The sequence below is a fragment of the Vollenhovia emeryi genome, unplaced genomic scaffold, assembly GCF_000949405.1.
Source record: "Vollenhovia emeryi isolate VEMERY1.0 unplaced genomic scaffold, V.emery_V1.0 DF939132.1, whole genome shotgun sequence".
In the NCBI taxonomy this organism is placed as follows: Eukaryota; Metazoa; Arthropoda; class Insecta; order Hymenoptera; family Formicidae; genus Vollenhovia; species Vollenhovia emeryi.
This window is the reverse complement of record NW_011967234.1, coordinates 1,984,968-2,010,325: the sequence shown is the minus strand read 5'-3', so window position 1 is coordinate 2,010,325 and position 25,358 is coordinate 1,984,968. Positions and strand designations below refer to the sequence as shown.

The 25,358-nt window shown below is 36.5% G+C and overlaps 1 protein-coding gene across 4 annotated transcripts in view; it reads left to right on the top strand.

Moving 5' to 3' along the window:
- The window catches only part of LOC105568030 (trace amine-associated receptor 9), a 61,434-nt gene that overhangs the window by 31,232 nt on the left and 4,844 nt on the right, over window positions 1-25,358 (top strand). For all 4 annotated transcript variants that reach the window (XM_012023383.1, XM_012023382.1, XM_012023385.1 and 1 more), the window contains exons 6-9: window positions 4,096-4,212; window positions 8,856-9,010; window positions 9,696-9,843; window positions 23,314-23,568. In XM_012023383.1, coding sequence (XP_011878773.1) covers window positions 4,096-4,212; window positions 8,856-9,010; window positions 9,696-9,843; window positions 23,314-23,568 — 675 coding nt within the window. The remainder of the gene's footprint in view (window positions 1-4,095; window positions 4,213-8,855; window positions 9,011-9,695; window positions 9,844-23,313; window positions 23,569-25,358) is intronic.

The following is a 25,358-nucleotide window of genomic DNA, read 5'->3' as shown; positions in this document are numbered from 1 at the left end:
AATTTTAGCACTGTGACTTTTAAATTTTTGAAAACTTAAAACTTCGATATATTCGGTATTGGCCATTGACGCTACAAGTATCGAGTATCGCCCGTAAAGAAATATAATTGAGAACGGGTCGATTACGCGTTGACAATTGCTCCTTCGGGAAAGAGGGTGAGAATAACACGGAGACCGCGCGTTCTAGGTATTTCGCAATGGTAAATCATTTCTAGCCACTCGATATTCATAGAATCTATTCTTAGTGGCAACAAACCTCTCGGGTATACGCGATAACCCCAGGCCGCGATGGATTTGTGTATTCAGATATCTGCTAGAAACCAAACTATAAACTTCGATAAACTAGTACTGCTTGTTCTTGCTCAGTGATGTGCCAGGAATCACTGTAGACAATTACCGTTGTTACCATGTTATGATGACCGCGCTGCTTGTAATGCATTTAGTGCATTACAACACTATTAAACTCCTTAGAGTAGTAGTGATTTTTTATGAATAACAAGTTTTTAATGCAATTGTAAACGATCTCTTGAGACTTGAAAAGATTTTTCAGCGTGTAAGAAACAATTATTTTATATTTTTAATAACGTTATTATTAATTTGAAAACTTGTATTTTTCTAATGAATTTTCTAATTTTTCCCAATCACAGTATTATCTCTGAAAGGTGGAAAGAATGAACGGTGGAATTCTATTGCAAGTTCGTTCGCTAATTATAACTGATGTAAAACGAACTCCAAATCATCTATTGGTAAATTTCCCAACTCTCCTGCCCGTACTTAGCTGCATAATGTCATTACTTATCAGAACGAGCTACGATGTCGCCGAAGCGCTAACGCTGTTCGTCGCTTCGCGACACCATTTTCTTCCTTCTCTTTTTCGCGGTGTAAACCGACCTGAAAATTTTTGCGCCGCCGCGGCAGTAATGCGATTGCAAATTTAATATTCCACAAAATTCCAAGTATATGCCCCCGACCATACATTACTGTGCCGATGCCCCTTTCATTTATTGGCGACGAGTGTGGAATTATATCGCGTTAAGAGAGATGCGGCACGTCTTGTGCACGTGACATGACAGTGACGTGCTTCAGATTCTCAATAGCGTACGTGCACAGAGACCCCATGAAAATGGAATAAATCGTTACCATTGGCACCAGGAAACTACCATTGTCGCGTAAAAGTCAACTCTGCCTGATTGTTAACTTTATTTTCCCATTGTTTACGCTGGTGTGAAATGTTCACAATTGAACGTTCGCGCTCGCCCAAGCTCCACCGAGTTTCGACAAAAAGCGAGCGTTCTCCGCTAAAAGGATGCGCGTGCTAACGCGCTACTGCAATCGGCCCAAGGTCGTTCCAGAGTAAATGCAATTTCGTGAAACTCGCGGCGACGCAGAGCACTTGCCGTTTATTTCTCGACGGTATTTCTCGGCGCGACGAACCAAGGGATCAAACTCGTTATACCAATTATTCCGATCGTGGCTAAATAAAAGTTAGCCGCGATGTTCCATTAAAGTCTCGGCCGCGATCCGACGGCGGTGACGGCAAAGGGTTAGCGGTTGCTCGGGGATAAGTTAGCTTGCGGCGAAAATATTCGGTTAAGGTCTTCCGAGAGAGTGTTTCAGAGATGGCTCGAAACGAGGCCAGGCCGATCCTGGCCCCTTTAGATTATCAGTGCTTTTTCCTGGCCATACGCCAACGGTCACCATGGTAACCATCTTAAACGTATACTTGGTACACTCGCACCCTCGTCCTGTCGTTTCTTTATGACCGCATCGACGTCACTGATTCATCGAATCAAGCTGTCGCCTTCGGCGGCTCACGGTGCTTGGGATCGTTTTCCTTTCCCAGAGATCGAATCGTGCCATGCCTCTGTCTCGCCTGTCTCGCCCGGCACCTGCCGGATAGAGCGAGTCCCGAATCGCGATAGTGTACATCTCGTTACGTCCCAACTGCCCCGCTTCGAAGTAGTCCAACGTATCGGACTCAAACGACGGCTGATGTCAGTAGATAGCCACAAGATTGTTCAATATGCGGTTCAACGCATCCGCTACAGACGGATACGCGTTACACGGCATTTGCTTCAGAGAACGCGTTTACTTTTTTTCTTTATTCTTATCAACTTTAGCAGAACCAAAAGAGAATTATAAAATGTCCAATTTTGTAGACATTTATGTTTAGAAATTTATGTATAAATAACTTCTTTAAGAGATAAATTCTTACACACGTAGATTTTTACTTCCTTGGAATTTATTTTATTTCAATATATAACTAAGAAATATTTTTGTATCTAAATGGTCAACAGAATCTAACTTGACATGTTTTAAATAAAAATATTTTCCGGATTGTATCGCAATATAATGCCAACTTGTTGTTTTGCAAGCTTCTGAAGCAATAATATATTGTATATATATGTTTGAAAATACTTTTGTTAGAGAGTTAAATCAATATGTTTCTTTGTGTTTCACTGCATTTTAAAAAAGGTTGAAGATTAATGAAATATTTATTTAAAAAATAGTAATAGGAAAACACACAAGATTCAAAATTTCCGAAATAGTTTTATGCACGTTAATTTGCAGTTGCGATTGCGTTTCTCTTCGCCGCAGTCGTAGAGAGAGTTGGTTTCAATTGGATGAAAGGGCTGGCGGTGATCCTACTGGCAATTTGCTCGCCGTCTGACAGCTTGTTTCGTGTAATGTATGTAGGTTTGGAGAACAAATTAACGTTTGCCGACAGTCCATTCGTAGACCAAATTACGAGAAATTGACCCGTTACATGCTCGTAATCGATACATTACTATCTAAATATAAGACATCGAGCGATACTTGTGCAATATTAAGAAATAAACGTTAGTTAGTAAATAACGATATTTTCTCACATGTGCTTGCAATCTTCGATAGAAATATTTTCTTTCGAAATATAGACTACCTATTAGTTTTCAATTTATTAAAAGAAAAGACGATTTATACTTGTATCTAATGTAAATGGGAATCCCACGCGGATTATGTTATTTGATCCCTTTATCTTAATTACTCTATTAGAACAATTGAGCCAACCGACTGTGTTTTATATAATGTTGATTATGTAACCTTTGTTATTAATTTCTAGAATTTACGAAACCATGTTATACAATTTCATTGTAATTAACATGCGTAAATTCAATTTTAACGTAGTGTCTACACGCGCGGAATTTACAAAAACTACGTCACACTATTTAATCGCGGAGAGAAATTCACAGGCAGATAAGTGCAACGGCGTGGAAGCAACATTGCGCGGTGATGAATGCGGTCCTTTTTTATTCGAGCGTGACATTTAATTATAGTACGGACTCGGCACCAGGTTTATACAGCTTACTAACGATTCCTTGTACAGTAAAATGTGTGCGACATAATTGTAACGCCGTCTACATGAGACATCAGCGTAAATAATCAATGACGCTGTAATGTTAATTAAGCCAATCTCCACTGTTGACCTATGGCAATTAATTAGATGAGCCTGTTTCTGCCTATACCTTCAAATTAGAGCAACAACGATTCTCGCGCGAATTCCGATGTTCGATGACAAAATTACCGCGAAGCGTTGTGGCATCAGCGGTAAACCGCAAGCTGCCGCTCGTCAACGGTAAAACCCTGATTATTTTGCTATATTCACACAGGAAGATACACACATCTCTAGGATAATCAATTGACATTTCAATCAAACGCAAAATTATTAATCTGTGAATCACTATTTCCATTGTACACGTATAATATATTCGTATCATTAAATTATTATTAATAAATTATTGATAGATATACTTGTGCAATCTCGTTTTCTCTCTTTTGACAAATCAAGAAATATTTAAGTGACGATAGAAAACTGAAAGGAATGTAACGCGCGATAGTAAGAGCTGCTTACAAGTACAGTTGATTTTCTCTCGGTGTTCTCTCTCAGCTCATCAAAACTTCTCCCTTATCCGACTTGTTTCGCTACTTGTCGACCTATGCACTTTTCCAAGAAGTTATAACTTATTTTATTTGAAAATAACTGAGAAAGAGAGAGGGAAAGAGTGCGCGACACTTGAAGAATCTCGTTTGCTCTTTCGGAAACTTTTACTGTTCCAGGCACTTCTTAGGGGTGCTTTGACTCAACAGAGCGCTGTTATCCTCGTCTGCATGGCAATCGACCGTTATGTTTGCATGCTGCACCCTCATCGCTATCACAAGCACTCTTCTAAAAGGGTAAGCTATTTTGCTATCTATATTCACTCATTAACTATTAAATTATTAACTACTGATGGACTCTTACGCATTTACTCGTTTATCGATATTATAATAACATTGTTACAAGTTGTATTGCTTCTAATTTAGGTACGCTTTATGATAAATTACGTTTTCAAACATCTATCTTTTGTCTTTAATATTAAATATTTCAATTTCACTTATTTTCAGAGATCGATACACTGTGCACATCAGCGATTTATCTTTTCCTATTTTTCTTTTAAAATAAGTTATGAATGTTTAAAAAGATATGATATATTCGTTTCTGTTAAACATGTGATTCTTTTGGATAAAGAATACGTTTAATTTCAATTAATTGAGTCTGAATACGTAAACAATTTCCTTTATGATCATCATTTTCGAATTTCTACTGCAGTAGAAATGAACACGATTCTTTTGTGAGTGTTTCAAACGGAATTTCCTACCAATCGATGTCAAACGTTTCAAACATTTCTTCTGTCTGCAGAGATTCATTCTCCCGACAATTCTCTCGATTTATTCGATCTATCGACAGCAAATTTGTTCTTGTTAAACACAATATAAAGTGAACGATCGAATTGATTGATTATAGACAATTGTCGTTTCAGGTTAAAATAACCGTTGCTCAATAAAAATGACAGGTACTTATTAGCGAAATTTGTTTCAATTCGTTTGAATTTATAAGAAAATAGAATCCATCGCAAATCGGCTATTGATACGATCATTTCGTTCATGAATATAATATGAGAATCTTTGACGATATTCATGAATCTGAAGAATGAAAGTTTTTCTCGTTACATGTTACAATCACTTTATTCATAAGATATGACAATCCGATATCGTTTATCGTTCGTAATCATGTGAGTTTAAAAGCTAAAGATATTTCTTGTTATACACTGCTTTTAGATGTTTAATATCGGCACAGTTAAAATATCAATATTACGACATTATGTTCATAAAATATCTTTCTCAATTTTTTACGTATTATATAGTACATAGTTTTAAAACACACACATACACACACACATATACACGTGTGCGCGCGAGCAATTGCAATGAATATTAAAAAAGATTGGAAGCTTAACAGAATAGACAGTAGGAATTTCATTTCAAAAAGTAATCTCTTAGTCTCTTTGGAATCAAGGATATCTCACGCAACTCAGCGATGAAATAAAAATAATAGCGATCATTTCTGTTTTGTTAGCATAACGAAAGAGTGTGAAAATCAAATAAGCGTACACACCCGCGCTGCTTTTATAACTGGAATATTGTATATCTCCTTTATTCTTCTTTATAACTAAAAACCACGGCATCTATATGTATATCCCAAGCATATTTCTCTCCTAGCTCTCTTTTAAATTTTTATTAAAGTAAAAAATAAAAACTGAAAGAGAATATGCTAAAAGTCATTGAGAACTGCGGGTTGAATATATTTCATGTGATATAATTTATACTTATTTATAAAAATAAAGCTCGTCGAAACTAACTTGTTTGAGTGCGTCGGCAAGCTCTTAATTAATTAAATTACTTCTGAAATTCCGGCCTGTCGATTGCCGCAGGTTAATATAATCCCGTAATTTTGCATCACCTTCCACGAACATCAGCAACAGAAGCGATTGGGCGCTTTAAAGGTACTTAACTTTTGCGCCGTAGTAACTGCAAAGTTCACGAGCGATATTAGGACCCTTGCCTGGGATCCATAAAATGCCTATGGTTTCACACTACCGTTTGTCGAAGCTCGAACGCGCATCGGTTTATTTTGGCGTAACCGCCAAAATGAATTTGGGAGGAGATTTAAAAGCGCATCAGAATGCAAAGTGCCATCGCGGCTTCTCATTCGCCTACCACGTATCCTTCTATTCCCGCGGCCGTAGCAATGAATTGCATAGCCAGGACGAAATTTACGTGTAGTGAAGACAAGTACAGAGCGATTCAAAAATATCCGTACCTCTGATTTTCGAATAACGAAGAAAAAGTTGGCACAATTTTAATCCAGATGAAAAAATCAATCGCGATTAAGATCTTTTCGTTTAAAAGAGCAAAAAAAAGGTCAAGAGAAAAAATTATTTACTTATATGTATGCAAAAGTAAGAAGAAATGCAAGATAATTGTGAACCGTCCTATACCTACCACCGACAGACTTACTGACTTCAAAGAATGCGGTTTTCTAGCGCTACCCACATCGAACTTTTTGGCTTACCTTTCGATATATCTCCCGCCATTCTTATAATTCTCCTTTTGTTTCAGAACATGTGCAATTCGTTCAGTTTCGGCCACTCTCTTACATTTTATCTTAATATCGTTGTAATCTATTAGATAATAATTTTTATTTATAGACATTTTTCTACTATTCTACACGATTTTTATCTTCGCGTTTATTATAAAGTTCCATCATTCTTTTAAGTCTCAATTATTATATATGTATAAAATATTTAAGGATTTGTTAATTAAAGATTTAGATTTGTAACTAATTTATCGCGAATACGTTGCTGCTGTATTATGTTATCGATAATTTACAAGAACAGAATGCATTTTTTGTCCTAAATAATCAATATGTTGATGATATTATATCTTCATTTGTTTTTCTCTTCATGGACCGTTTAACGTGATCGCACGATGGAGAATGGAATAATAGAATTGTTATTTGCATAATCGCTAAAATGAGTCAGAAAGAATGACGTATAAAAATCAGAGGGTAAAAGAAAGACGTCCGACGAATCGCTGAGTCGTGTCTTCCATTCATTCCGTAATTTTCCGCCTATCGAACGTCTGGCCGCTCGTCGAATTCTGGCAGACCTCGGCTCTGCCTCTTTTTACTTCGGATCGATAGAGGCTGTTGCTTCTCGATTTCGATTTCACATTCGCTCTTATCATACTATATCACTTCGTAGATACTGGCCCGTGTTATATCAGCTTTACTCATATTTGGTGCAATATTCAGCCGTATACAGCCCGTATTTAGTTCAAAGTTCGTAGCAACTTGGTCTTTAGTCCTTTGTTTCTGATGTTCACAATGCGCGGCGAATATCAGCCCGTACACCATTTACGTCGATAATATCTTCGATAATATTTTCAGGGATTCTCAACTCGAGAATGAATCTCGTAACTTCTATGCGTCTCGTAAAATTCAGGAAGACGTTCATATCCACGGTTCCAGTATTTATGCACTTTTAATGTTTCTTTAAATATCATCACTGTTACTGTGATTTTCACATAGTCACAATCCATTGTAAATTTCTTTTTGTGATATAATATATATCACCCAGTAATTTTAGTGTATAATTTAAGTGACATTTAAAACATTTAATTGTTTTAGGGATAAAAATTTGTTTGTTCTCGACATATATACATACAAGAACAGATGAAAGCTTTTACGTACTGATGAATAGTAAATTTTAAAGTTAAACATAAAGAAGAGAAAACTCAAAGAGCAAACCATAAAGTTTGCCTGTTCTCGATGTCTTAAATTATGTATATTTGCATATTAAATTTGCATACTTCATGGCGCTATCTTGTATTTATTAAATGAGGAAGAAACAAGAAAACGCAAGAAAAGTGGTTTATTTTAAATATCTATAATCACAAATATTTTGATATTTCTATATAATATTTTTATCAAAATAATTAATTTGTGATATTTCAATGTATTTTAATATATTTTTGTACTTTTGAATAATTTTTTTAACGTATCACATCCGTAATAAGGGAAAAAGATATGTCGTCACAAGCGTCGATCCTTACTACTTGGGGAACAGTAAGGTCGAGTGTCATTCCATTGATCGTTTTCTAGGATCAGAACGAGGTTAATCTCGAGGGTACTTAACATACCGGGTTTGTGCCGTAAAAGTGTGCCATCGATAAAACTCGTCCGTGGAACTTTCTTTATTTGCTTGGAGATTTGATCAGATAAAGGTTCAATGACTTTACTAAAGGATGCAATGCGCTTAAAAATATAATCGATCGTAATCGATGTTTTCAAAAGGTAACTTTTAACATATGTAAAATTGTTTCATTCTGATCAGAAATACTGTACAAATTTAATGCTTATGATTTTATTTGTACTCTCAAAAATAAATCTCTTATGAATTTTTTCACTTTTATAGAATAAATTCGATTAGATATTGTTATAAAATATGCAAATTTTCAAAATGCATTTAATTTAAGATACACATATTTTTCAGAAACGGCGAATTTTCTCTTCACATTTTACTTTAATATTTACAATGTAATATATTTATATTCAATTCAAGGCTATTTGCGTACATTTTCTTTGATCATTGTTTCAAAAATTATATGCATCGATACGTTCGACAAATGTACATCGCAGACTTTGTTTATCCCATATTAATATTAGATATTTCGAACAAACATATGTCCATTTGGATATTTGCAATAGCATCCTGAGATTTCCAATAAAAAAAAAACAGTACATGGTAATCGTTTGAGTAAACGACGCGTGATATACTACGCTACGAAATGTGGAATATGTGCAAACAAGCCCCGGTACTGGCCGATAGAAATACAGAGGCAAATACACATATGCATACACACGTACACCATATCTATAAAATGAGCACGGCGTATTGGTGAGAAAGAGTGATCGTTTTCTGTCTATGTTGACACAGTATTACATGCGGCAGGGCTGCGTGGCAGTGATGTCGACCACTTGGATAGCGAGCGTGGCAATTTTCGGGGTTCTAGTACTCCCCAGAGGCGGTTACTACTTCAACGGGTCTGGTCTCCTTGCCTGCGATCCCTTCTTCGCTAGAGCGTCCCTTAGGTATCGCCAGTGATAAGCCTGACATTTCACGATCTTGCTCGTGCCGCATTTGTTCACCATGCCGGTGACCAATCGTGGACAATTACAATTTAATGTGGAGAACGCCGTCGCGCGGTCGATCGCCTCCGGGGAACGACCGAGGCGATCAACCGTGAAAGATAGCGATATATCTACGTTAATGTTCCCTTCCGGTGCGTTTAAAGTCTGATCTAAACCGGTGCTAAATACGGAAAACCGTCTTTTCGAACTATCGTAACGTTTCTATCGGGTTGGTAGTTTAGAAACTATCTCGCCACATTTGTTCAAACAGAATTACCCACTTGTATCACGACTTTTGTACACGTTGCTATGGAAATCGAATAAAAAAGAACCTGTACAGATAATTTAAATGCACTCGGGAGTCAACCGACACCAAGTAGATTACAAAGTATTATTAATTACGTTAATTTATAGTAGAGGAAGTTGAAACGGATGCGTTGTGTAACTGTTTTTATCGTGCTGTACATACCAATAAACTTTGCACACGTATCATCAGATTTCGTGCAATCTGCTTGTGCAAATATAATTTTATTGCGTTCGCATGATATCATCTTCGCCGCGCCACTTTATATTCCCCCCTCGCATGACGCGCTAATTACTGCTTTTCTGGACCGGAAAATGCTCTTTATCGTATCTCCTTTTTCAGGATCCTGGCGTGTTGCTGTTTTTATTTCCCGACGACGATGGTGCTGATGTACTGCTACGGCTCGGCCTTTCACGTTAACAAACTACGCTTGAAAAGAGTAGTCTGTGTTAACACGCCGGAGGTCGTTAGTGGCGGCCATATAGAAAGGGTAAGTCAAGTTTATTCCCTTTGTAAATGAAATTCAAATTGACAAGCAATTCGTTTGCTGATAATTAACAACCTCAAACGTAAAAGAACATTATATCCACGAATGATTCAGTGTGTACAAAGTGTGTTGCGTAGCGTGAATCGCAAAACTGACATTCTGCAAATTAAATATTGCTTGTTGCCTTTTACGTTAGTAACAGTTAAAAAGAATATCACACAAATGCAATCTTGGCTTTTCTTTCTTTAAGCAACAGCTTTGTTTACAAGGTATAACAGAATTACCAGGTTTAAAATTTAGTTGGCGTTTGTGTCAACACCGATACTAAGTCGGCTGCTATGTGTGTGTACGTGTTTGCATCTATGTATGGCTGTTGAAGACAGATAATTCAGGGTAACCTTTAGCAGGCACACACGTTTGAAACTTTATGTTTTACGCGCTGACTCGCTGTTCGCGTCAAGTTCACGTTCTCCAGTAAATTACGCAATGAAATTATAAAGCTTGCAAGCAGATATACCGAAGAACTTTATGCAAGAGTTTACGTAAGATTCCCAAGTGCATTCTCGTGAAAGGGCAGCAACTCGTAAACTAGTTTCTAAATCTGTTAAAATTTGTTGAAACGCGGAAGATTCACATGGAGGCATCTCGCAACGAATGAACACAAATTCGAGGACAGTTGGCATGAGGAAAAATCGACTAATCCTGCCACCGATATATCTCTTAAAGCAGAGACGCCAAATACATTCGTTTCGAGGTCACACAGAGGCTATTGCCAAAGGCGGTGCGGGAATATCGTGGGGACATAGTGTGAAAATGCTCCTAATGTTGGAGATTTAGAACGTTCAAATAAAATGTACAGACTAATTAAAACAATTATAACACTAATGAAAATCAGATATTTTAAGTTATATCCAATTAATATCAATGGCTTGTCTACGTAATCAATTATTTATTTCAAAATGGAAACGAGATATATTAATGGCAAAATAATATTTTTAATAGATGCTCTATATATCGTAATAAAAAAAATCGATTACGTAGAATATTATTAACACCTGTTATTACAAGTGTATCTACATGAGAAACTTTATCTACACGAAGAATAATATAACTCTATAAACTTGAAAGTATTATCTGCAAAGTGCTTAATAAGATAATAAGGTTTTCTTATCTACCCAATTAATTGTGAAAATGCATGGTAGACTGTATTCCACAAAAACGCATTACCCTATTTTTACTAGCAGCATTTCCAGTGATATGGAAACTTGTCGTGATCGCATCTATTGAATTTAACTCTATTTTATTTTATTTGCTACCATGCTTTATCTAAAAAAATTCGAGTACGCAACGGATCAATGTATCCAATTTGCAATGATTGGATTGTTAGTAGGAGAAATGACCGTGAACCAACCGATATCCGTGGAAAGACGCGTAACTTCCGCCGATAGACCCCGCTTCGGTGCCTCCTTGGATCGGTATCTTCGGCATTACCGGGAGGACAACCATCCGAAGCAAGATGGATGGTCCGAACGCGGCTAAGCCAGCGTCGCTTGAATTCGCTGTCGCTCGCTGTCGTCTGCGATGCATTGAATTCATCCACGATAACGAGCTCCTGAGGTCGTTCTCGTTGGCCTAAAGCTATGCGCTAGACATTGAGCGATCGCGACGGCAACACTAGCTCTATCCGCCGATCTACCAATCCCGGAAAATAGTCGCGAAAGCTCAACAATACCTAGTAGAATGCAAACACGAACTGGCAAGGTCCTCTGAATAAATGGAATTCAGAGAATCGCCGTGTATTCAAGGGGAGACTGGTGCTCAATAAACGAGCAATCGTGAATATTTTGAGAATAATTGTTCGGCAGCGTTGAAAAGTGATAACAGTCAGGTTGCTTGCATTTATATACTTTTTTAAATTTGCACTTGATACAGCTAGCTGCGGCGAAAATGCTTCATAGCTGATCAAGGCATTAAAAAGTTTGAAGATTGCAATATAATAAATGTTAATTAATACTTCCAACTTTTAATTTCGTGTAAATAAGCATAAAATACTCTGAAGAGTATCAATTTTCTCTGCTAGAATTATAGAACTCGGATTTTAAAGAAGATTGCACTAATGGAAGGTACGCTCGCTCACGAGAATTCCTTTAAGATTTTTATTAAATATTTCATAGGTACTTTTGCGAAGAAACAGCAGATAAACAAACGCAAAGTAATATTTCTTCCGATGGAAGAAACAGGAAAACATATCTTTGTGAATAAATAATAACATCTGCTGCTGAAAATACATTGAGAGACGGATCGTATGTTATCAACTTTGCGGCGTTTTTCCATTGAGGCAAGAATTCTTGTGACCCGATTTAAGTAACCCTATTCTAAAAGCTTCCTCCGCTTAATTCCGCTCTAAAAACGAATCTTACGCCTTGGAAATTTTGGCAAGCTACTCCGGCACGAGAGCCGACGCGCGCTTTTGGCTTTTTCCACCTCAACCCCCGCGTGACGCCTTCGTGGTCAAACCACTACCAACGCCCTTCTTCAGGATGTGCGCCCCAGTTTTCGCGGCAAACAATATTTTTCTTCTTTCGCCCCCGCGTTACCCCTGCTCCGTGTTTCCCATCCCAGGAAATCGCATTTATCTTGACATTAGCCAGGACCATCCTGCGAAGAGGCCAGAGAGTTCCGACCTTGTTCCTACTGGGTGCACTTGCTTATTTCATCTCTTTTTTCCGCGCCGTGTTCTGCCGTTCGTATTTAGTAATCTCGCACCATCAATAAGAAAAAAAAAAATAAAGATCTTCCCTGTGTAGCGAAATTATTTTCTCCAATGTCTTTTTTTTCTGCCAGAACAAAACTTAAAATCTGATACTTATATCCCTGAGGCTACGAAAAGAAGTATTAAGTGAAACTTTATTTTAATAATAAACTTATTAATTTAATTACGTTTAAGTGATGCTTTCATATACAATATTTTGTAAATGTAATCAAATTAATGATAAATTTATTATTAAGATAAATTTCCATCCATCTATCTATCTAATTATATATGTATATAATCATCAAAAACAAAATGAACATTTTTTCAAGAGTCCTAAATCAAGATAATTTTTATTTTGCGCTGGTAAGAAGCCTTCGAAATCTCTACTAAACTAACTTCGGATCCAATAATCCTACTTTAATTCCATCTATAGGTAGCTAGACTCTAGATTCCAGTTTCGACATCGTAAGTCGTCTCACCGATTCTCTAGAGCTCTGTTGAGAAGTCGAGCGTTTAAGACCTGAGTAAATCGAGAAAATTAAAGGCGCGCCGATTAAGTCAATCAGAACCTGGGAGAAAGTCCCTAAAGAAACTCGTGCCGTTTCTTCCTGATAAACGGTGCGTTTTATCTTTAATCTTAAGAGTCAATCTACTTTGTGTACCATTTAATCGAGAGCAGTTGATAAGCCTTTAAAGATTTAGAGTTTTAAAGGAATGCAAAATCTCTGTAATTTATTTTTAACTACAACTTTATATTGCTATCACATATTATAATAATAGCTATAATCCTGCGTGAAATATTGAAAGATTACAAATAATGGCTTCCGAACAGAGATTCGTTCTATGAAAAATCGATTCTAAATTCATCAAACGACCTGTCGGAAAAGTGGCGGTGCTGACTCACTCCGCCATCATTTTCCTGCAATTTGGGTCACGTCTTTAGGGATTTTAACATTTTAAAGCAAACTAAAAAAAACCGATATTAGGAATTATTGCTTTACCTAATCTACTGTCGTTGAAGCATTGAAAAATTACTCTCTAGTACCGTGAACGCGCAACGGCTTAATCATTATAAATCATCTCGCTGCGATCATTAACCCAGTTCAAGTGACGGTCCCTGAAGCTGTTGCACCGTGTGCTATTTCTGCTATGCCATCACCAAGATATTCTACCCATTTCTTCCTCTAAACCATTTCCCCTACACGCGGACTAATAGCTCACGCTGGTTGTATATCAATAGGTTTCTGGCCCGTGTAACGTTTCATTGTAACAAAGTGCGATTCGCGATTTAGACCAATTCGGACGCATTCAAATAGGAATACCGCGAGACTGCAAAAACGCGACTCTCGACTGAAAGCTCGTCTCGACCCTCCGCGCGTGCATTACAACACACATTAAAGCGTGTGTCCGCTTCCGTTCTCCATCGCAAAACGGCTCGTAATCGGTCGGGAATTCGCGGATCGTTATGCATCCCTCGTTCCCGTTGCCGGCCCGTATTTTCCGGGTAGGCAAGATCTCGAGACAAAATGGGTTAAGTGCGCGAGCATGATGGCAGAACGGGGAATTACAGGCCGAGGGCGGGTAGGAATCTTTCTCTCCCCGGCCCCCAACGACGAGTCTCGACGGTCAGAAACCACTTCCCGTGGGCGGCGTTCATGCTTTATGTCATGGTCAACGTCCGTCGACCGTTGTCGGCAGCGTGCGAGTTTACGATATCAATGAATCGCTCGAATCGATTACTCCGACGTGCGATATTAATGTCCCGAAATTACCGATTGCCAACCGGGATAAATGATTTTCGTCCTTCAAACAAATTATTGCAACTGTTTAAGTTGTAAACTACGCGGCATCCAGACTTCCTAGTGCAATTTAGAACGCTTAAACTACTGCATCTCGCGTCGCGCGGATTACAAAGTATAAAGAGTTATAAAGAGAGAAAGAAATGTAAAAAGGTAAAGAGACATTATACCAGACATGTTTCTCATGTACTGCATGTTGTATATCAAGCAGCGCAAGTCCACTTTTTTCTTTGTTCATAATATTTCTAGAGTTTATTTTAGTTTATTATAGCACAGTTACCACAATAATGTCAAAAGAAGAATGTGTTGCATTTGTAAGACACAGCATAAAGTTAACGGTATTTTCATTGGCGTGCATAGGTATATGTATTTGTTACGACGCAATGAACATAAACCACGTGTGCCAAAGAATATCTTGACTAAATGAATATTTTTCTCCAGGCTGTGAGTAATAAAGTTTTAAATTATTATGGAGCATGAATTTTAGAACAAAGAACAATTTATTTGCAAATTTACAAATTTTTATATAAAATTAGTGTTCCTTGTTTAGAATTTTTAAGTAATAACTCGAATGTTCTTTTATGCTTAAATTTCATACTCGCCTACGCGAGTTAATCTTCATTAAGATGATATAGAATTTGTTCTCTATTACGTTTTGTTTTATTTTGCGTGAAACATCCCCGTCACCCACTTCTCTCATGGCAACAACTTTTTAGCACTGTTTAAACTTTTAGAATCAAGTTCCTTATACCATTGCATCGTTAGATCGCGTAGGTTCATTCTATTATTCTTTTCTGCAATTGGTATCATTTTGATCGATTGATAGAGCATATAAAAAAATTATAATCCATTCTGTTTAAAAAAACCAATAACTGTGCAATGGTCGTTATAATTAAAGAAAAATATAATGAGTGCTGCCTTATTTGTAAGTAAACTTGCCATTCGGCCGCGCCTATATCATCTGTCTTTGTTTTTTACGATACGCGATCTCGATGTAGGTCAATGGATGCGGCAATGTCTTCTAAAGGTATTCTCCGTCGACGTGTGAGAGATTTTCTGGATGAAAGAAAGAAAAGGAGAACAATAGCCCACTTATTCGAGAGGGACAAAAACGAAGGCCGTTATATCTGAGTTCGTCAACAAGCACCGAGACAAATGCATGTAATTAATCAGCAGATTAGTCGGGTTTAATGAGTACAATAATGATTTTATCACATCAAGATAAATAATATAGATAAAAGTTTCCTATCATGAGATAGGTTTCTAACATGAGATTGTTGGTTTTCAACATCCAAATTTAATCACAAATCTTTATTCACAACGATTACACGATCTAACAATGAATTTTCCACTAAACGAATTTCACTCCATGGGCAATAAATTCACGATGAAACCAATAGATGATCTCTAGAATTTAGCAAAAACCCTGCTATTTATATTAGGAGCTTATTTTATAATAAGGGACTTTCCTCTACTAATATACGAACTGACACAATACCATATAAATTTTTCCACCATTAGGCACACGTCTAAGTTTAAAAACCGAGACCTGCTCTGACGAGCGAAATGATTTACATCGCTCAGTATATTCTTCACATATTATAATGAAATTATTACATGCCTCGCGTTCGCTATACCTGTTTCTACTTTTATAGCAATAACATTCTCCGATAACTCCCTGTACCGTTACGACTTTTTTATATGCGGAGTTCTTATATCCTAGACGTTATTGTCCTAGACCTAGACGAAATCGTCCAATTCTCAAACCAACCTACCACAGTTCCCTCGGGATGCACAGCTACGAAAGAACAAAATTTCGCCGATGATAGGCTGCGGACTAAACCGAGAAGGAACTATAGTTAGGAGGAACAAGTTAATCTACCGTCTTATTGGGGAAGTGGTTCTTAAAACTTCTCGTTTAGTAAGACTTTCGGAAAGAACAGAGGAATAAAAAATATAGGAAAGTTTGTTACGATCTATAAATAATTTACCACGTAAATGTTAATTCAGTCGTGTATTTTTAATACACATTTATTATATATTAAAGCCATATTAAAAAATCATATATGTATGTTATGAAGAAAAAATTTTACGAAAATTACTATTATTCTATAAATTTTTCCTACACCTCTTCTAAGCTCTGCAACAAGAGAAGTGACCACTTACTTCAATCAAAATCGAATCATCACGGGGCACTATAGCTGAGTGCAAAGCCGAGGACATGTACGATCGATATCGAGACTGTACATCAAAAGCGACAGTCCAATAGTCTCAATGGCCATTTTGCCGTAATAAAAAGGTACACTTTTGGAGAAATTACTGTTTGACTGAGCGTTAAAGAGAACCATTAGAGTAACGCGCATCACACTGCCCGATGACGAAAATAGATAAAGTAGCTTTTAGTGCAATAATAGAATAATTACGCAGATTACGACATACCCGAAATTGTTCCAATGAGCTTATATATAAGAAAATTGTCTCTTTAGAATTAAAAGTTTGGCATTTAAGTAAAATTAGAGATTTAAACGATTATTATCAGTAATCAATCTATGAACTGATTTAAAAAAAAAACCCGCGAGGAATTAAAACGCTACGTTGGATAACGTCCAGGCCACGATGTCAAGTCTAACAGGTCACTTGAAATTCACAAGAATATTATACGGTCACCGAGCATTCGAAGGGTTCTAAAACCGCCTTCAATTTCTTCATCCTATTTTACTCGTTCTTCTCGTACCTCATCTTGCTCCTACTTATCGCGAGATAACGAAGTGGAACGAGTCAGATGAGGAATCGAATGGGTTCGAGACTTCAGATTGAATTCGTGGATTTCCGCGTTGCGGATCATCCCGATGATTTTCCGCCTTTGCCCTTTCTCGTCGTCTACATCGATACCCCGTTCATTAGTGTGCTTCACTTTTATTAATTTTATTTTATTCGCGTTTTACCACGGTATATGATATTTTAAATAAGGTACACACATTTATCCTCCTCATTCCCTACTATACATTATATTCCGAAAGCGGCTTAATCAAGGGTATGGTTTTTAAAACGAAAGGTGCAAATAAGTTACTGAAATTATTTAGCAAGTTTTAAGTTCCTTATATCTAATTAGAATATCGAATTTCTTTATATCTTTATTTCTTATATTTCTATATTCTTTATATCTAATTAGAATATCTTTTAATCAATCGTTATTAAATTGCACATACTTGAATTCGTTTATAACTGTTCGCTATTAGTAAAAAAAATTAAAGAAGGATTCTTTTCTTTTCGCGTTTTGTTGAATAGATATGCTATATATTCTAAGCAAATACACAATTTATCTCGTGGAGTAGATAAAAGAAATTTCTTCCATAGGGGAGAATCTATGAATATAAGTATTATCGATGCGAGACGCATTGGGATGTATTTTAATGTACCGGAAGAAAATCGTTTCGCATAATACAGAAATCTCAAATGCGGGTACAATTCGATTGAATGTGTTATGTCGTTCGTGGCAACCTGAATTTCTCCTCGAAAAAATACCGAAACTTATGAATTAGTTAAAAATTAATACTTATGTTTGTGCTTTCAATATTTATTCGCGTTGATCACATACTATTTTAAGAAGCGTGATTCGATTGAAAAAATCACTTAACAGATTAGATGTTTCTCGCAGCAGAGCATTTCAGCGATAAAATGTAATGCGATTTCCAGTTTTACACAGAAAGTAAATGGAAAATACCAAAAGTTCCTCTTACAGATTATGACACGTGTTTCCTGCAGTGTGGACAAAATAGATTTTTGCAAGGAGATTGCACTTGCGGAAGATGTTATAATTCTTACGTCAAGGTACCAGTACCTATATTCGCGGTGGAGAAGCATTTTCCACTTAAAATCCTTTTTCCGAGAGGCGGCGTGCGCTTAACCAACAGAAATAATGTCTTTTGAAGCGGCGTTTATGAGATTTTATTTATTTTTCTTGCGCGTTCAGAGAGAGAGAGAGAGAGAGAGACCCTCGGCAGCGAGAGTTCATGCGTAACTAGTGATTCTATAGGACGATAAGAACGGCGCGCGTACGAACCACCATCAGTTTACCTTCATCACAACAGAGCAACGAAAAGAAGGAACAAGTGTGCCAGAGTCCTTTATTAGTTCCACCCACTCGCACCCTGATCCACGTCGTTTACTCGTAATTTAAGCGCAATTTACGCGAAAGTGCCTCGTAAGTTTCGCCGGCGCGAATATTTATTCGAAACTTTGTGGAAAGGACTTCAATGGAAACGCTCATTTCCCCGACATCGGAAAATATTCCATGACGGTGATATCGCATAAATAAACTTAATATAGAGGCAAACTGTTCACAAGATTGAACAGCAATATATTCCTAATAAAAATATTTTCAGATACTATATTCACCATCTTTGTAATAAATAAAACGTCTTTAAAATTAAACTTCTTTGTCGTTATTCTCAAAATTATTTAATCAAAATTTTATTTTTACCAAAAATATATGTATTCACCCGAGGTGAAAAAATTCTTATTATAACGGCGCACTGAGAGAAAGAAAAGAAAGTTGAGAAAAGTGGCAAGCAGTGCATTTGTAAAGTTTGCTACTTCTAAAGTACTCGCGCAAGATTAAGTGCACATGTGTTAATAATTTGTACTCTGTTGTAGAAACATTATTTCACATTGAAGAAGGGATTGAACGTTACTCATTAAACATACGACCCCTATTAACGTGAATTTAATTATCGAGCGTAATTATTTCCTCTGCGGACGTTCTCGGTTTAGCGGCCGAAAATTCTATATGACGCACCAACTATACGTAACTAAATACTATATTCGATAATTAGATTATAATTGGAACATTCGCAAATATCAGTGTATAATAAACGTAAAACTATTTCACACGTATCATTCTTATTTGAAGTTTAGGCTCATTAGATAATTGTTTAAAAAATGGATTACCGATTCTTGTTAAATAGTTAAATAATGCGTTATTTTAATGCTGAAATCTCTTACCTCATGCGTAGAGTTTACATTACACGATTTATAATTCACAGAATTCAGGACAACATGTAGTTTCATACACGATTTAATATCTTCATAAAATGAAGAGCTATAATATAACTCTAAAATATTTTAAAAAATCATTTTTTAATGATTTTTTTTTAAATAAATAATATGCAAGCTCTTTGATATGTATATAATTTCTCTCTTTAATGCACATCCACATATCACGCAGATTGCTCCAAAATGGTAACACCTTGCATAATTACGATGGAAACAATGTCTGCATTGTTGTAAATGCGCGCATTCTGCGAATGGCATGTGGAGAGATATATAAATTTAACACCGCACACTATGTTGCGCCATCTCCTGAGATAATGCGATTATTTCTAGGATTATAAACCGTGTTAAAAGCTTATTTACTTCGTTATAATTGTTTAAGACTACGTAACTTTAGCTTTCTTACAAGTGTTTTCTTTATATACTACAACAATGTAAATTAACATGTACTGAATCATAAAATAATTAGGCAATTTCTCACTTACGTCATCATATATGAAAAGAGAATTAAAGCATAATTTCAGAATGTAAAATAATATTTATATATACTTTATATATTTTACACATTATACTAATTTAAAAAAGACACTAAAATCACACATAGCGTTTTTCATAATTTATCATTTATACGTTATTAAGTCTGTAATATATAATATCATAAATATATTGCAGTTTGTACCAGTTCTTCGTAATCTTATAAATTATAACGCAGCAAGCATTGTTATTTTTCTGTGTCTGTTTGACAGATTATTCTCCTTGACCGCACGGAATTCAAAAGGTCTTTCAATTTTCACCTGAAACTATGGTACAGCTTAGGTATAGCGGTACAGCATATAACTATGCTAATCTTCATAAAAAACAAATTTGAACTGCATAACGTGAGAAAAATAATGGAGAAATATAGATCGATAAAATAGTTCTGTGACGAATTGGAAAAATATTTAATGCGGAAAAATGTTATACAATGTTGGTATCTATTATCGTGATCTCTGCAATGCACATTGTACTTCGTAGCTCTGTGTATCCTATCCGTGAAAGATAAATTAATCCGTTTAAGTTGGCTCAAGATCTCTAATTGCACCAAATCTATTTTTGAAGGTCCGTGCTTCCCGTGAAACAATATCGAGGGATACTCATGGTTTTATTTTAAGGCTAAAAATCTCTCGGATAAATACTTGGCATAGACGAGACTTCTAAAAGTTATTCTGCATAACTTGTATCACAGATTCCGTGAGAAGAGAAGTTCGAAAATCTCCTTAAAATACGTATACATATACCGTGATAGGGAAGGTAGGATTATATTAACAGAGTTGCATTTATTTGCACAATTCGTGCTGAATAGTCGATTCCGAGTTTTGATAGCTCGAGGTAAAGATTCTTATTCCATCGGGGGCGAAAGTTCTATTGCATTATAACAGAGCGGTGGTAACAGTGAAAGTTTAACGAGTTATAAGCTCAGCAAGAATAGTCGCGGTACGGCACACGTACGAGATACATGCTACGTTAAAGAGAGTACCGGGATTTCCTGCCCGCTCAAGTTGGGGCGATAAATCGAACCGGAATGCTAATACTTCGGCCGAATAGTTTGTCTCGCGCTTTGCCTTTCCGTTGCTAGCACCGGCATGATATGCTAATGGATCGGACGGCATTTCCGTCTAGATTCTTGTCTTCTTCTTCCCCGCCTTTCCCGAGTATGCCTCGCGATTCTAATCTATTCCAACTTTGAGATAAAAAAGAAAATAATAAACTACAATATTAATGAATAAAACAAAGTCCTTTCAGTCTTGGAGAATATTGCTTAAAGAATACCATTCGTACAATATTTATCTCTTTTTGCGTCAAAGTAACTTGTATGTACATTCAGTAATATTATTTTATTCATTGAGTACGAAATCATCGCATCAAACGTATTTTTTTTTATCTGTTTTACCGGGTGTTTAAGAAATTCTACATCTACCAACAGGATTCACACCTGTCCGAGCATTATCGTTGTAATCCCGAGACTTTTGAAGAGAGCTTACATATAGAAGATGCCGCGTAGAAGAGGACGCGATAGAGAACGGAGGGAAAAAGAAGAGAGGGCGAAGGGAGTGGACGCGGACCCAGCTAAACGAGTAGATTCGTAATCCTTTTACTGCCGCACGACGAGAGGCTTTGATGCTGACGAGCTTAGCGCTTAGTGACTTTCGTAACCGTGTCAAGCCGGCCTAAAGGACGAGTCGCGACTGAGACGCGTCGGCAAGCCTTTCGCGCGTTAAGAGCCATTCGTCCGAATCTTTTCTGACATTACGTCTGCCTTCGAGATTATAGCCCCGAGACAGCGGCGCGAGGGATTTACTCCTCAACGAAAGCGTCACACGTTACTTCGAGTTGCAAAAATCTCATCTTATTGTTGTAGATGCAATTGTAAATGTCGTTCCCTCGTTCTTCAAAGATAACTAATTTTCTCCCTTTGTTCCCCAGAGAACGTCATTTTGTTTCACAATGAACGGAAATGTACCTACTTTCATTTCGTATCAGAAAGGCGCTAATTAATACAACGTATTATTTAAAAAAAATAACTTTATCTGACTCGACTGCAAAATGTAATCATCTAGGGAAACGTAAAAGTAATTGAAATACGAAAGTTCTTGAGACGGATCAGCAGGCTTTTAAGGAAATATCGATAATGTGCGGCCGTTACTCTTCCGAACAATTGCGTTAGCGAATATCGGAAGACAGGGATATAGATTTGGGGTGTCGATCGTAAAGGTGATCGTAAAAGACGCACCCCGTGTACTTAAAACTTCTTTATGGGATAAAATTTCAGCTTTAAGAACATAATTGCAGGGTCATAATGATACTAAAAGATGTTAGGAAGTATAATTTAAAAGTTAAGCTTTCTGTGACATTTCGGGCCTAATGTACAGAAAGAAAAACAGCCTCGTTTAATCTTTCATTCAAATATCGTTCGCGGTATGATCGTTGTAATTAAATATGAGCACCAAAGTCTGAAACTCGACAGTAATCAAGCTGACGTTAAGCTCAACTTTCTATTCAAAAATTCATCAGTCGAAAGAGTTATCAAGGAGATGAGTTCCATCTTCTGAGAAGAATACTTAATGAAGAATGAAATGTCCGTACCTTATTAAAAATAAATTTCTTCGTTATATCCTACTCATCTTGACATTCTGAGATATATAGTCATATTTAAACCCTCCAACCGATTTATAATTCGTCGTATTTCGATGTACATGTATGTATAAATATTTCCAATTATTCTGTACTTTTGATATCAGTATATAAAATTTTATGTACAATTCTACCCTAAATCTTAGCACAGATTATAAAAGTGAGTTTTAAGCTAATAGTATCATAAATTATAATCAAACTAAAAATGTTACAGCATCTTCCAATTCTGTGGATAAGAAATTCTCTTTAGACGAAATTGTATAAAACATTTAGAAGAGAATCTTGAATTAGGTTATACCTTGCTTCCACTTAAAACGTTTCTTGCATTATTATTATTAGCAAAACCGTGTGTGTATGTGAATATACATAACATCTACATGTATGTGAGTGTTCGCAATGTATTGAAGTCGGATCAATGGAATCGCTAAGCCCAATGACTGCACGAATGTCATCTCTGAGAGAAAATTGCTTTATCGCGGAATTGTATCTAAACCGTCATCTAAACGAAATGAAAACACTATAATTCTGATACTATTAGCTCACTTTTATAATTTGTGTTAAAATCCAGGGTAGAATTCTACATAAAATTTTATATTCTGATATTAAAAATACAGAATAATTCGAAATATATGTATACATGCAAAATATATATTAAAATAAGAAGCGTATAGAAAAGACACGTCTTATATATTTCAGCTTGTCGCCCACGAAAGAAGATTGTCGACTTCAGCCTCGCGAACAATGGCTGCAATGAGTTTAGGTTTCATCGTCATGGTCACGCCATGGACGATTCAGGAAGTCGTTGCAGCTTGCACCGGAAGCAAGCCGCCGCCGTTTCTCGACTTTTTAGCTACGTGGCTGGCTCTATCCAACAGCTTCTGGAATCCTTTTCTTTATTGGCTACTCAACAATCATTTCCGCCGAATTTCGAGAGAGCTTCTTTATACCAAGGTAAGAACAAGTGCTTGCATTTTCAATCATTTAATATTAACATGCCCTTTGTCTATCGCGATGATAAATCAAATACAAGATTGAAAAAGAAATACACACAAGGCAATAAAAAAAGTGAATTACAAAAATAAAATGCAATTGTAAAATTTTATTTGTCTAATTTTGACTCGAGAGAGAATTGCATCCTAGTTTGAAAATTTATTTTCTAAAAATAAATTAAAAAATAAAATATGAGTTTTATGCTTTCGTTTTTCGCCAATTTATTTTAAAATAATTAAATTAATTTAACTTTTGTTTTTGTGTGCCCAAAGACTAGTTTTGGGCATAAAGGGCGTCTGATGTTTGTGAATTACATTAGACTATTACACAACGTAGTTAATACTATTTTAAACCAGTGAACATTTTACGTAAACCTTGTTGTATCAGAGTGGAAATTCGCGGATGCATGTTTTCGAACATCCATTAAAGTTCAACCTAATGTAGCACTTGGCAATTGACAAATAAATTTTTTCTTTCTACTGAACAGAAGTAGAAGCAAAAGATCGCGCTTTCTGTTTTATAAAAAAACTCTCAAAAGTTGAAAGATAAAAATCTTTTTCACGCATCAGAATACGCATTAATATCTATCATTTGTGATTACTAATAAGTACCATATAATATGTGTAATCATTATAATTCATAAGATTAAATAAATAATAATTTTGAATATAATAAATAATAATTTATATCATAATATAATAATTTATATAATAATTAATAAAGATGTAACAGTGTTTCTATATTCTGTATTATCTAATTCAAGTAAATCTGGATATAAGAAAATAAGATATATTCGGAATATGAAGTATGGAGGCGTACAATAAACGAAAAATTTATACGATTTGTAAGGTTCAATGAGTCCATAAGGGCCAAATGCTTTCTTTTATTTACCTGATTCCGTTTCTTCCGTTCGTTTTATCTTATCGTTACAGTTCCGCATTTTCCGTCTTTCGATTTTACGCTTCACTTCTTTTATTCCGCGAAATCAATCGTGCACTTGGCGCTACAACAGAATCAGTAAATTTCTCGAAGAGGATGGCGGTTCACGTCGCCGGCGAACGAATGAAGACGAACGACTTAACGCGACCTTCCAGGGAAACACGATGGAACGCGACAGCACCTGCCGGGGAAACAAGATTTATCCGCGTGCAAAACGCGTTACGCAGCGTGTCTGATACTTTCCGCGACAGATCCAGCGGTCGGTCCCTTCTTCTTCGCTGAATTCTCTTTTCGGATTCAGCAGGAACGAGGGGAAACGGCGGTACGTCGCGCAGCACGGCCGCGGCCACATAGATCTTGGCGCTTCGACTTTACAGGCCATGAATTCCGAAAAGCTTGTCGGCGTGCAGTAAATCTTTAATCGCCGCGCGAAGTGCACCGCGGCCTCCTCTCTACGTTCACCGGATACAAAACTACATGCAAGTACAGTAAAATACTCGTGCAGCACGTTTGATATTTCTTTACAATTGGCTTACGCGGGTTTTCGATTGGCAAACGACAAATGAGTTTGTCCGTCCGAAGCAAAAATCAGTGTATTACGTGGATCAACGGTTTCCTCGTTGTTTTAGCCAAAAATTAAAATCGACTGATCGGTGGATTATTGCGAATAGTAATATAACTAATCGATAGAACGATAGGCTACCCAGAACTCTCAACAGAACTGCTGGAACTGTTAAAAAATTTTCTTCCTTCGGGACTTAGAAATTTTTCGAAAGGAAGAAAATTTTTTAACAGTTCCAGCAGTTCTGTTG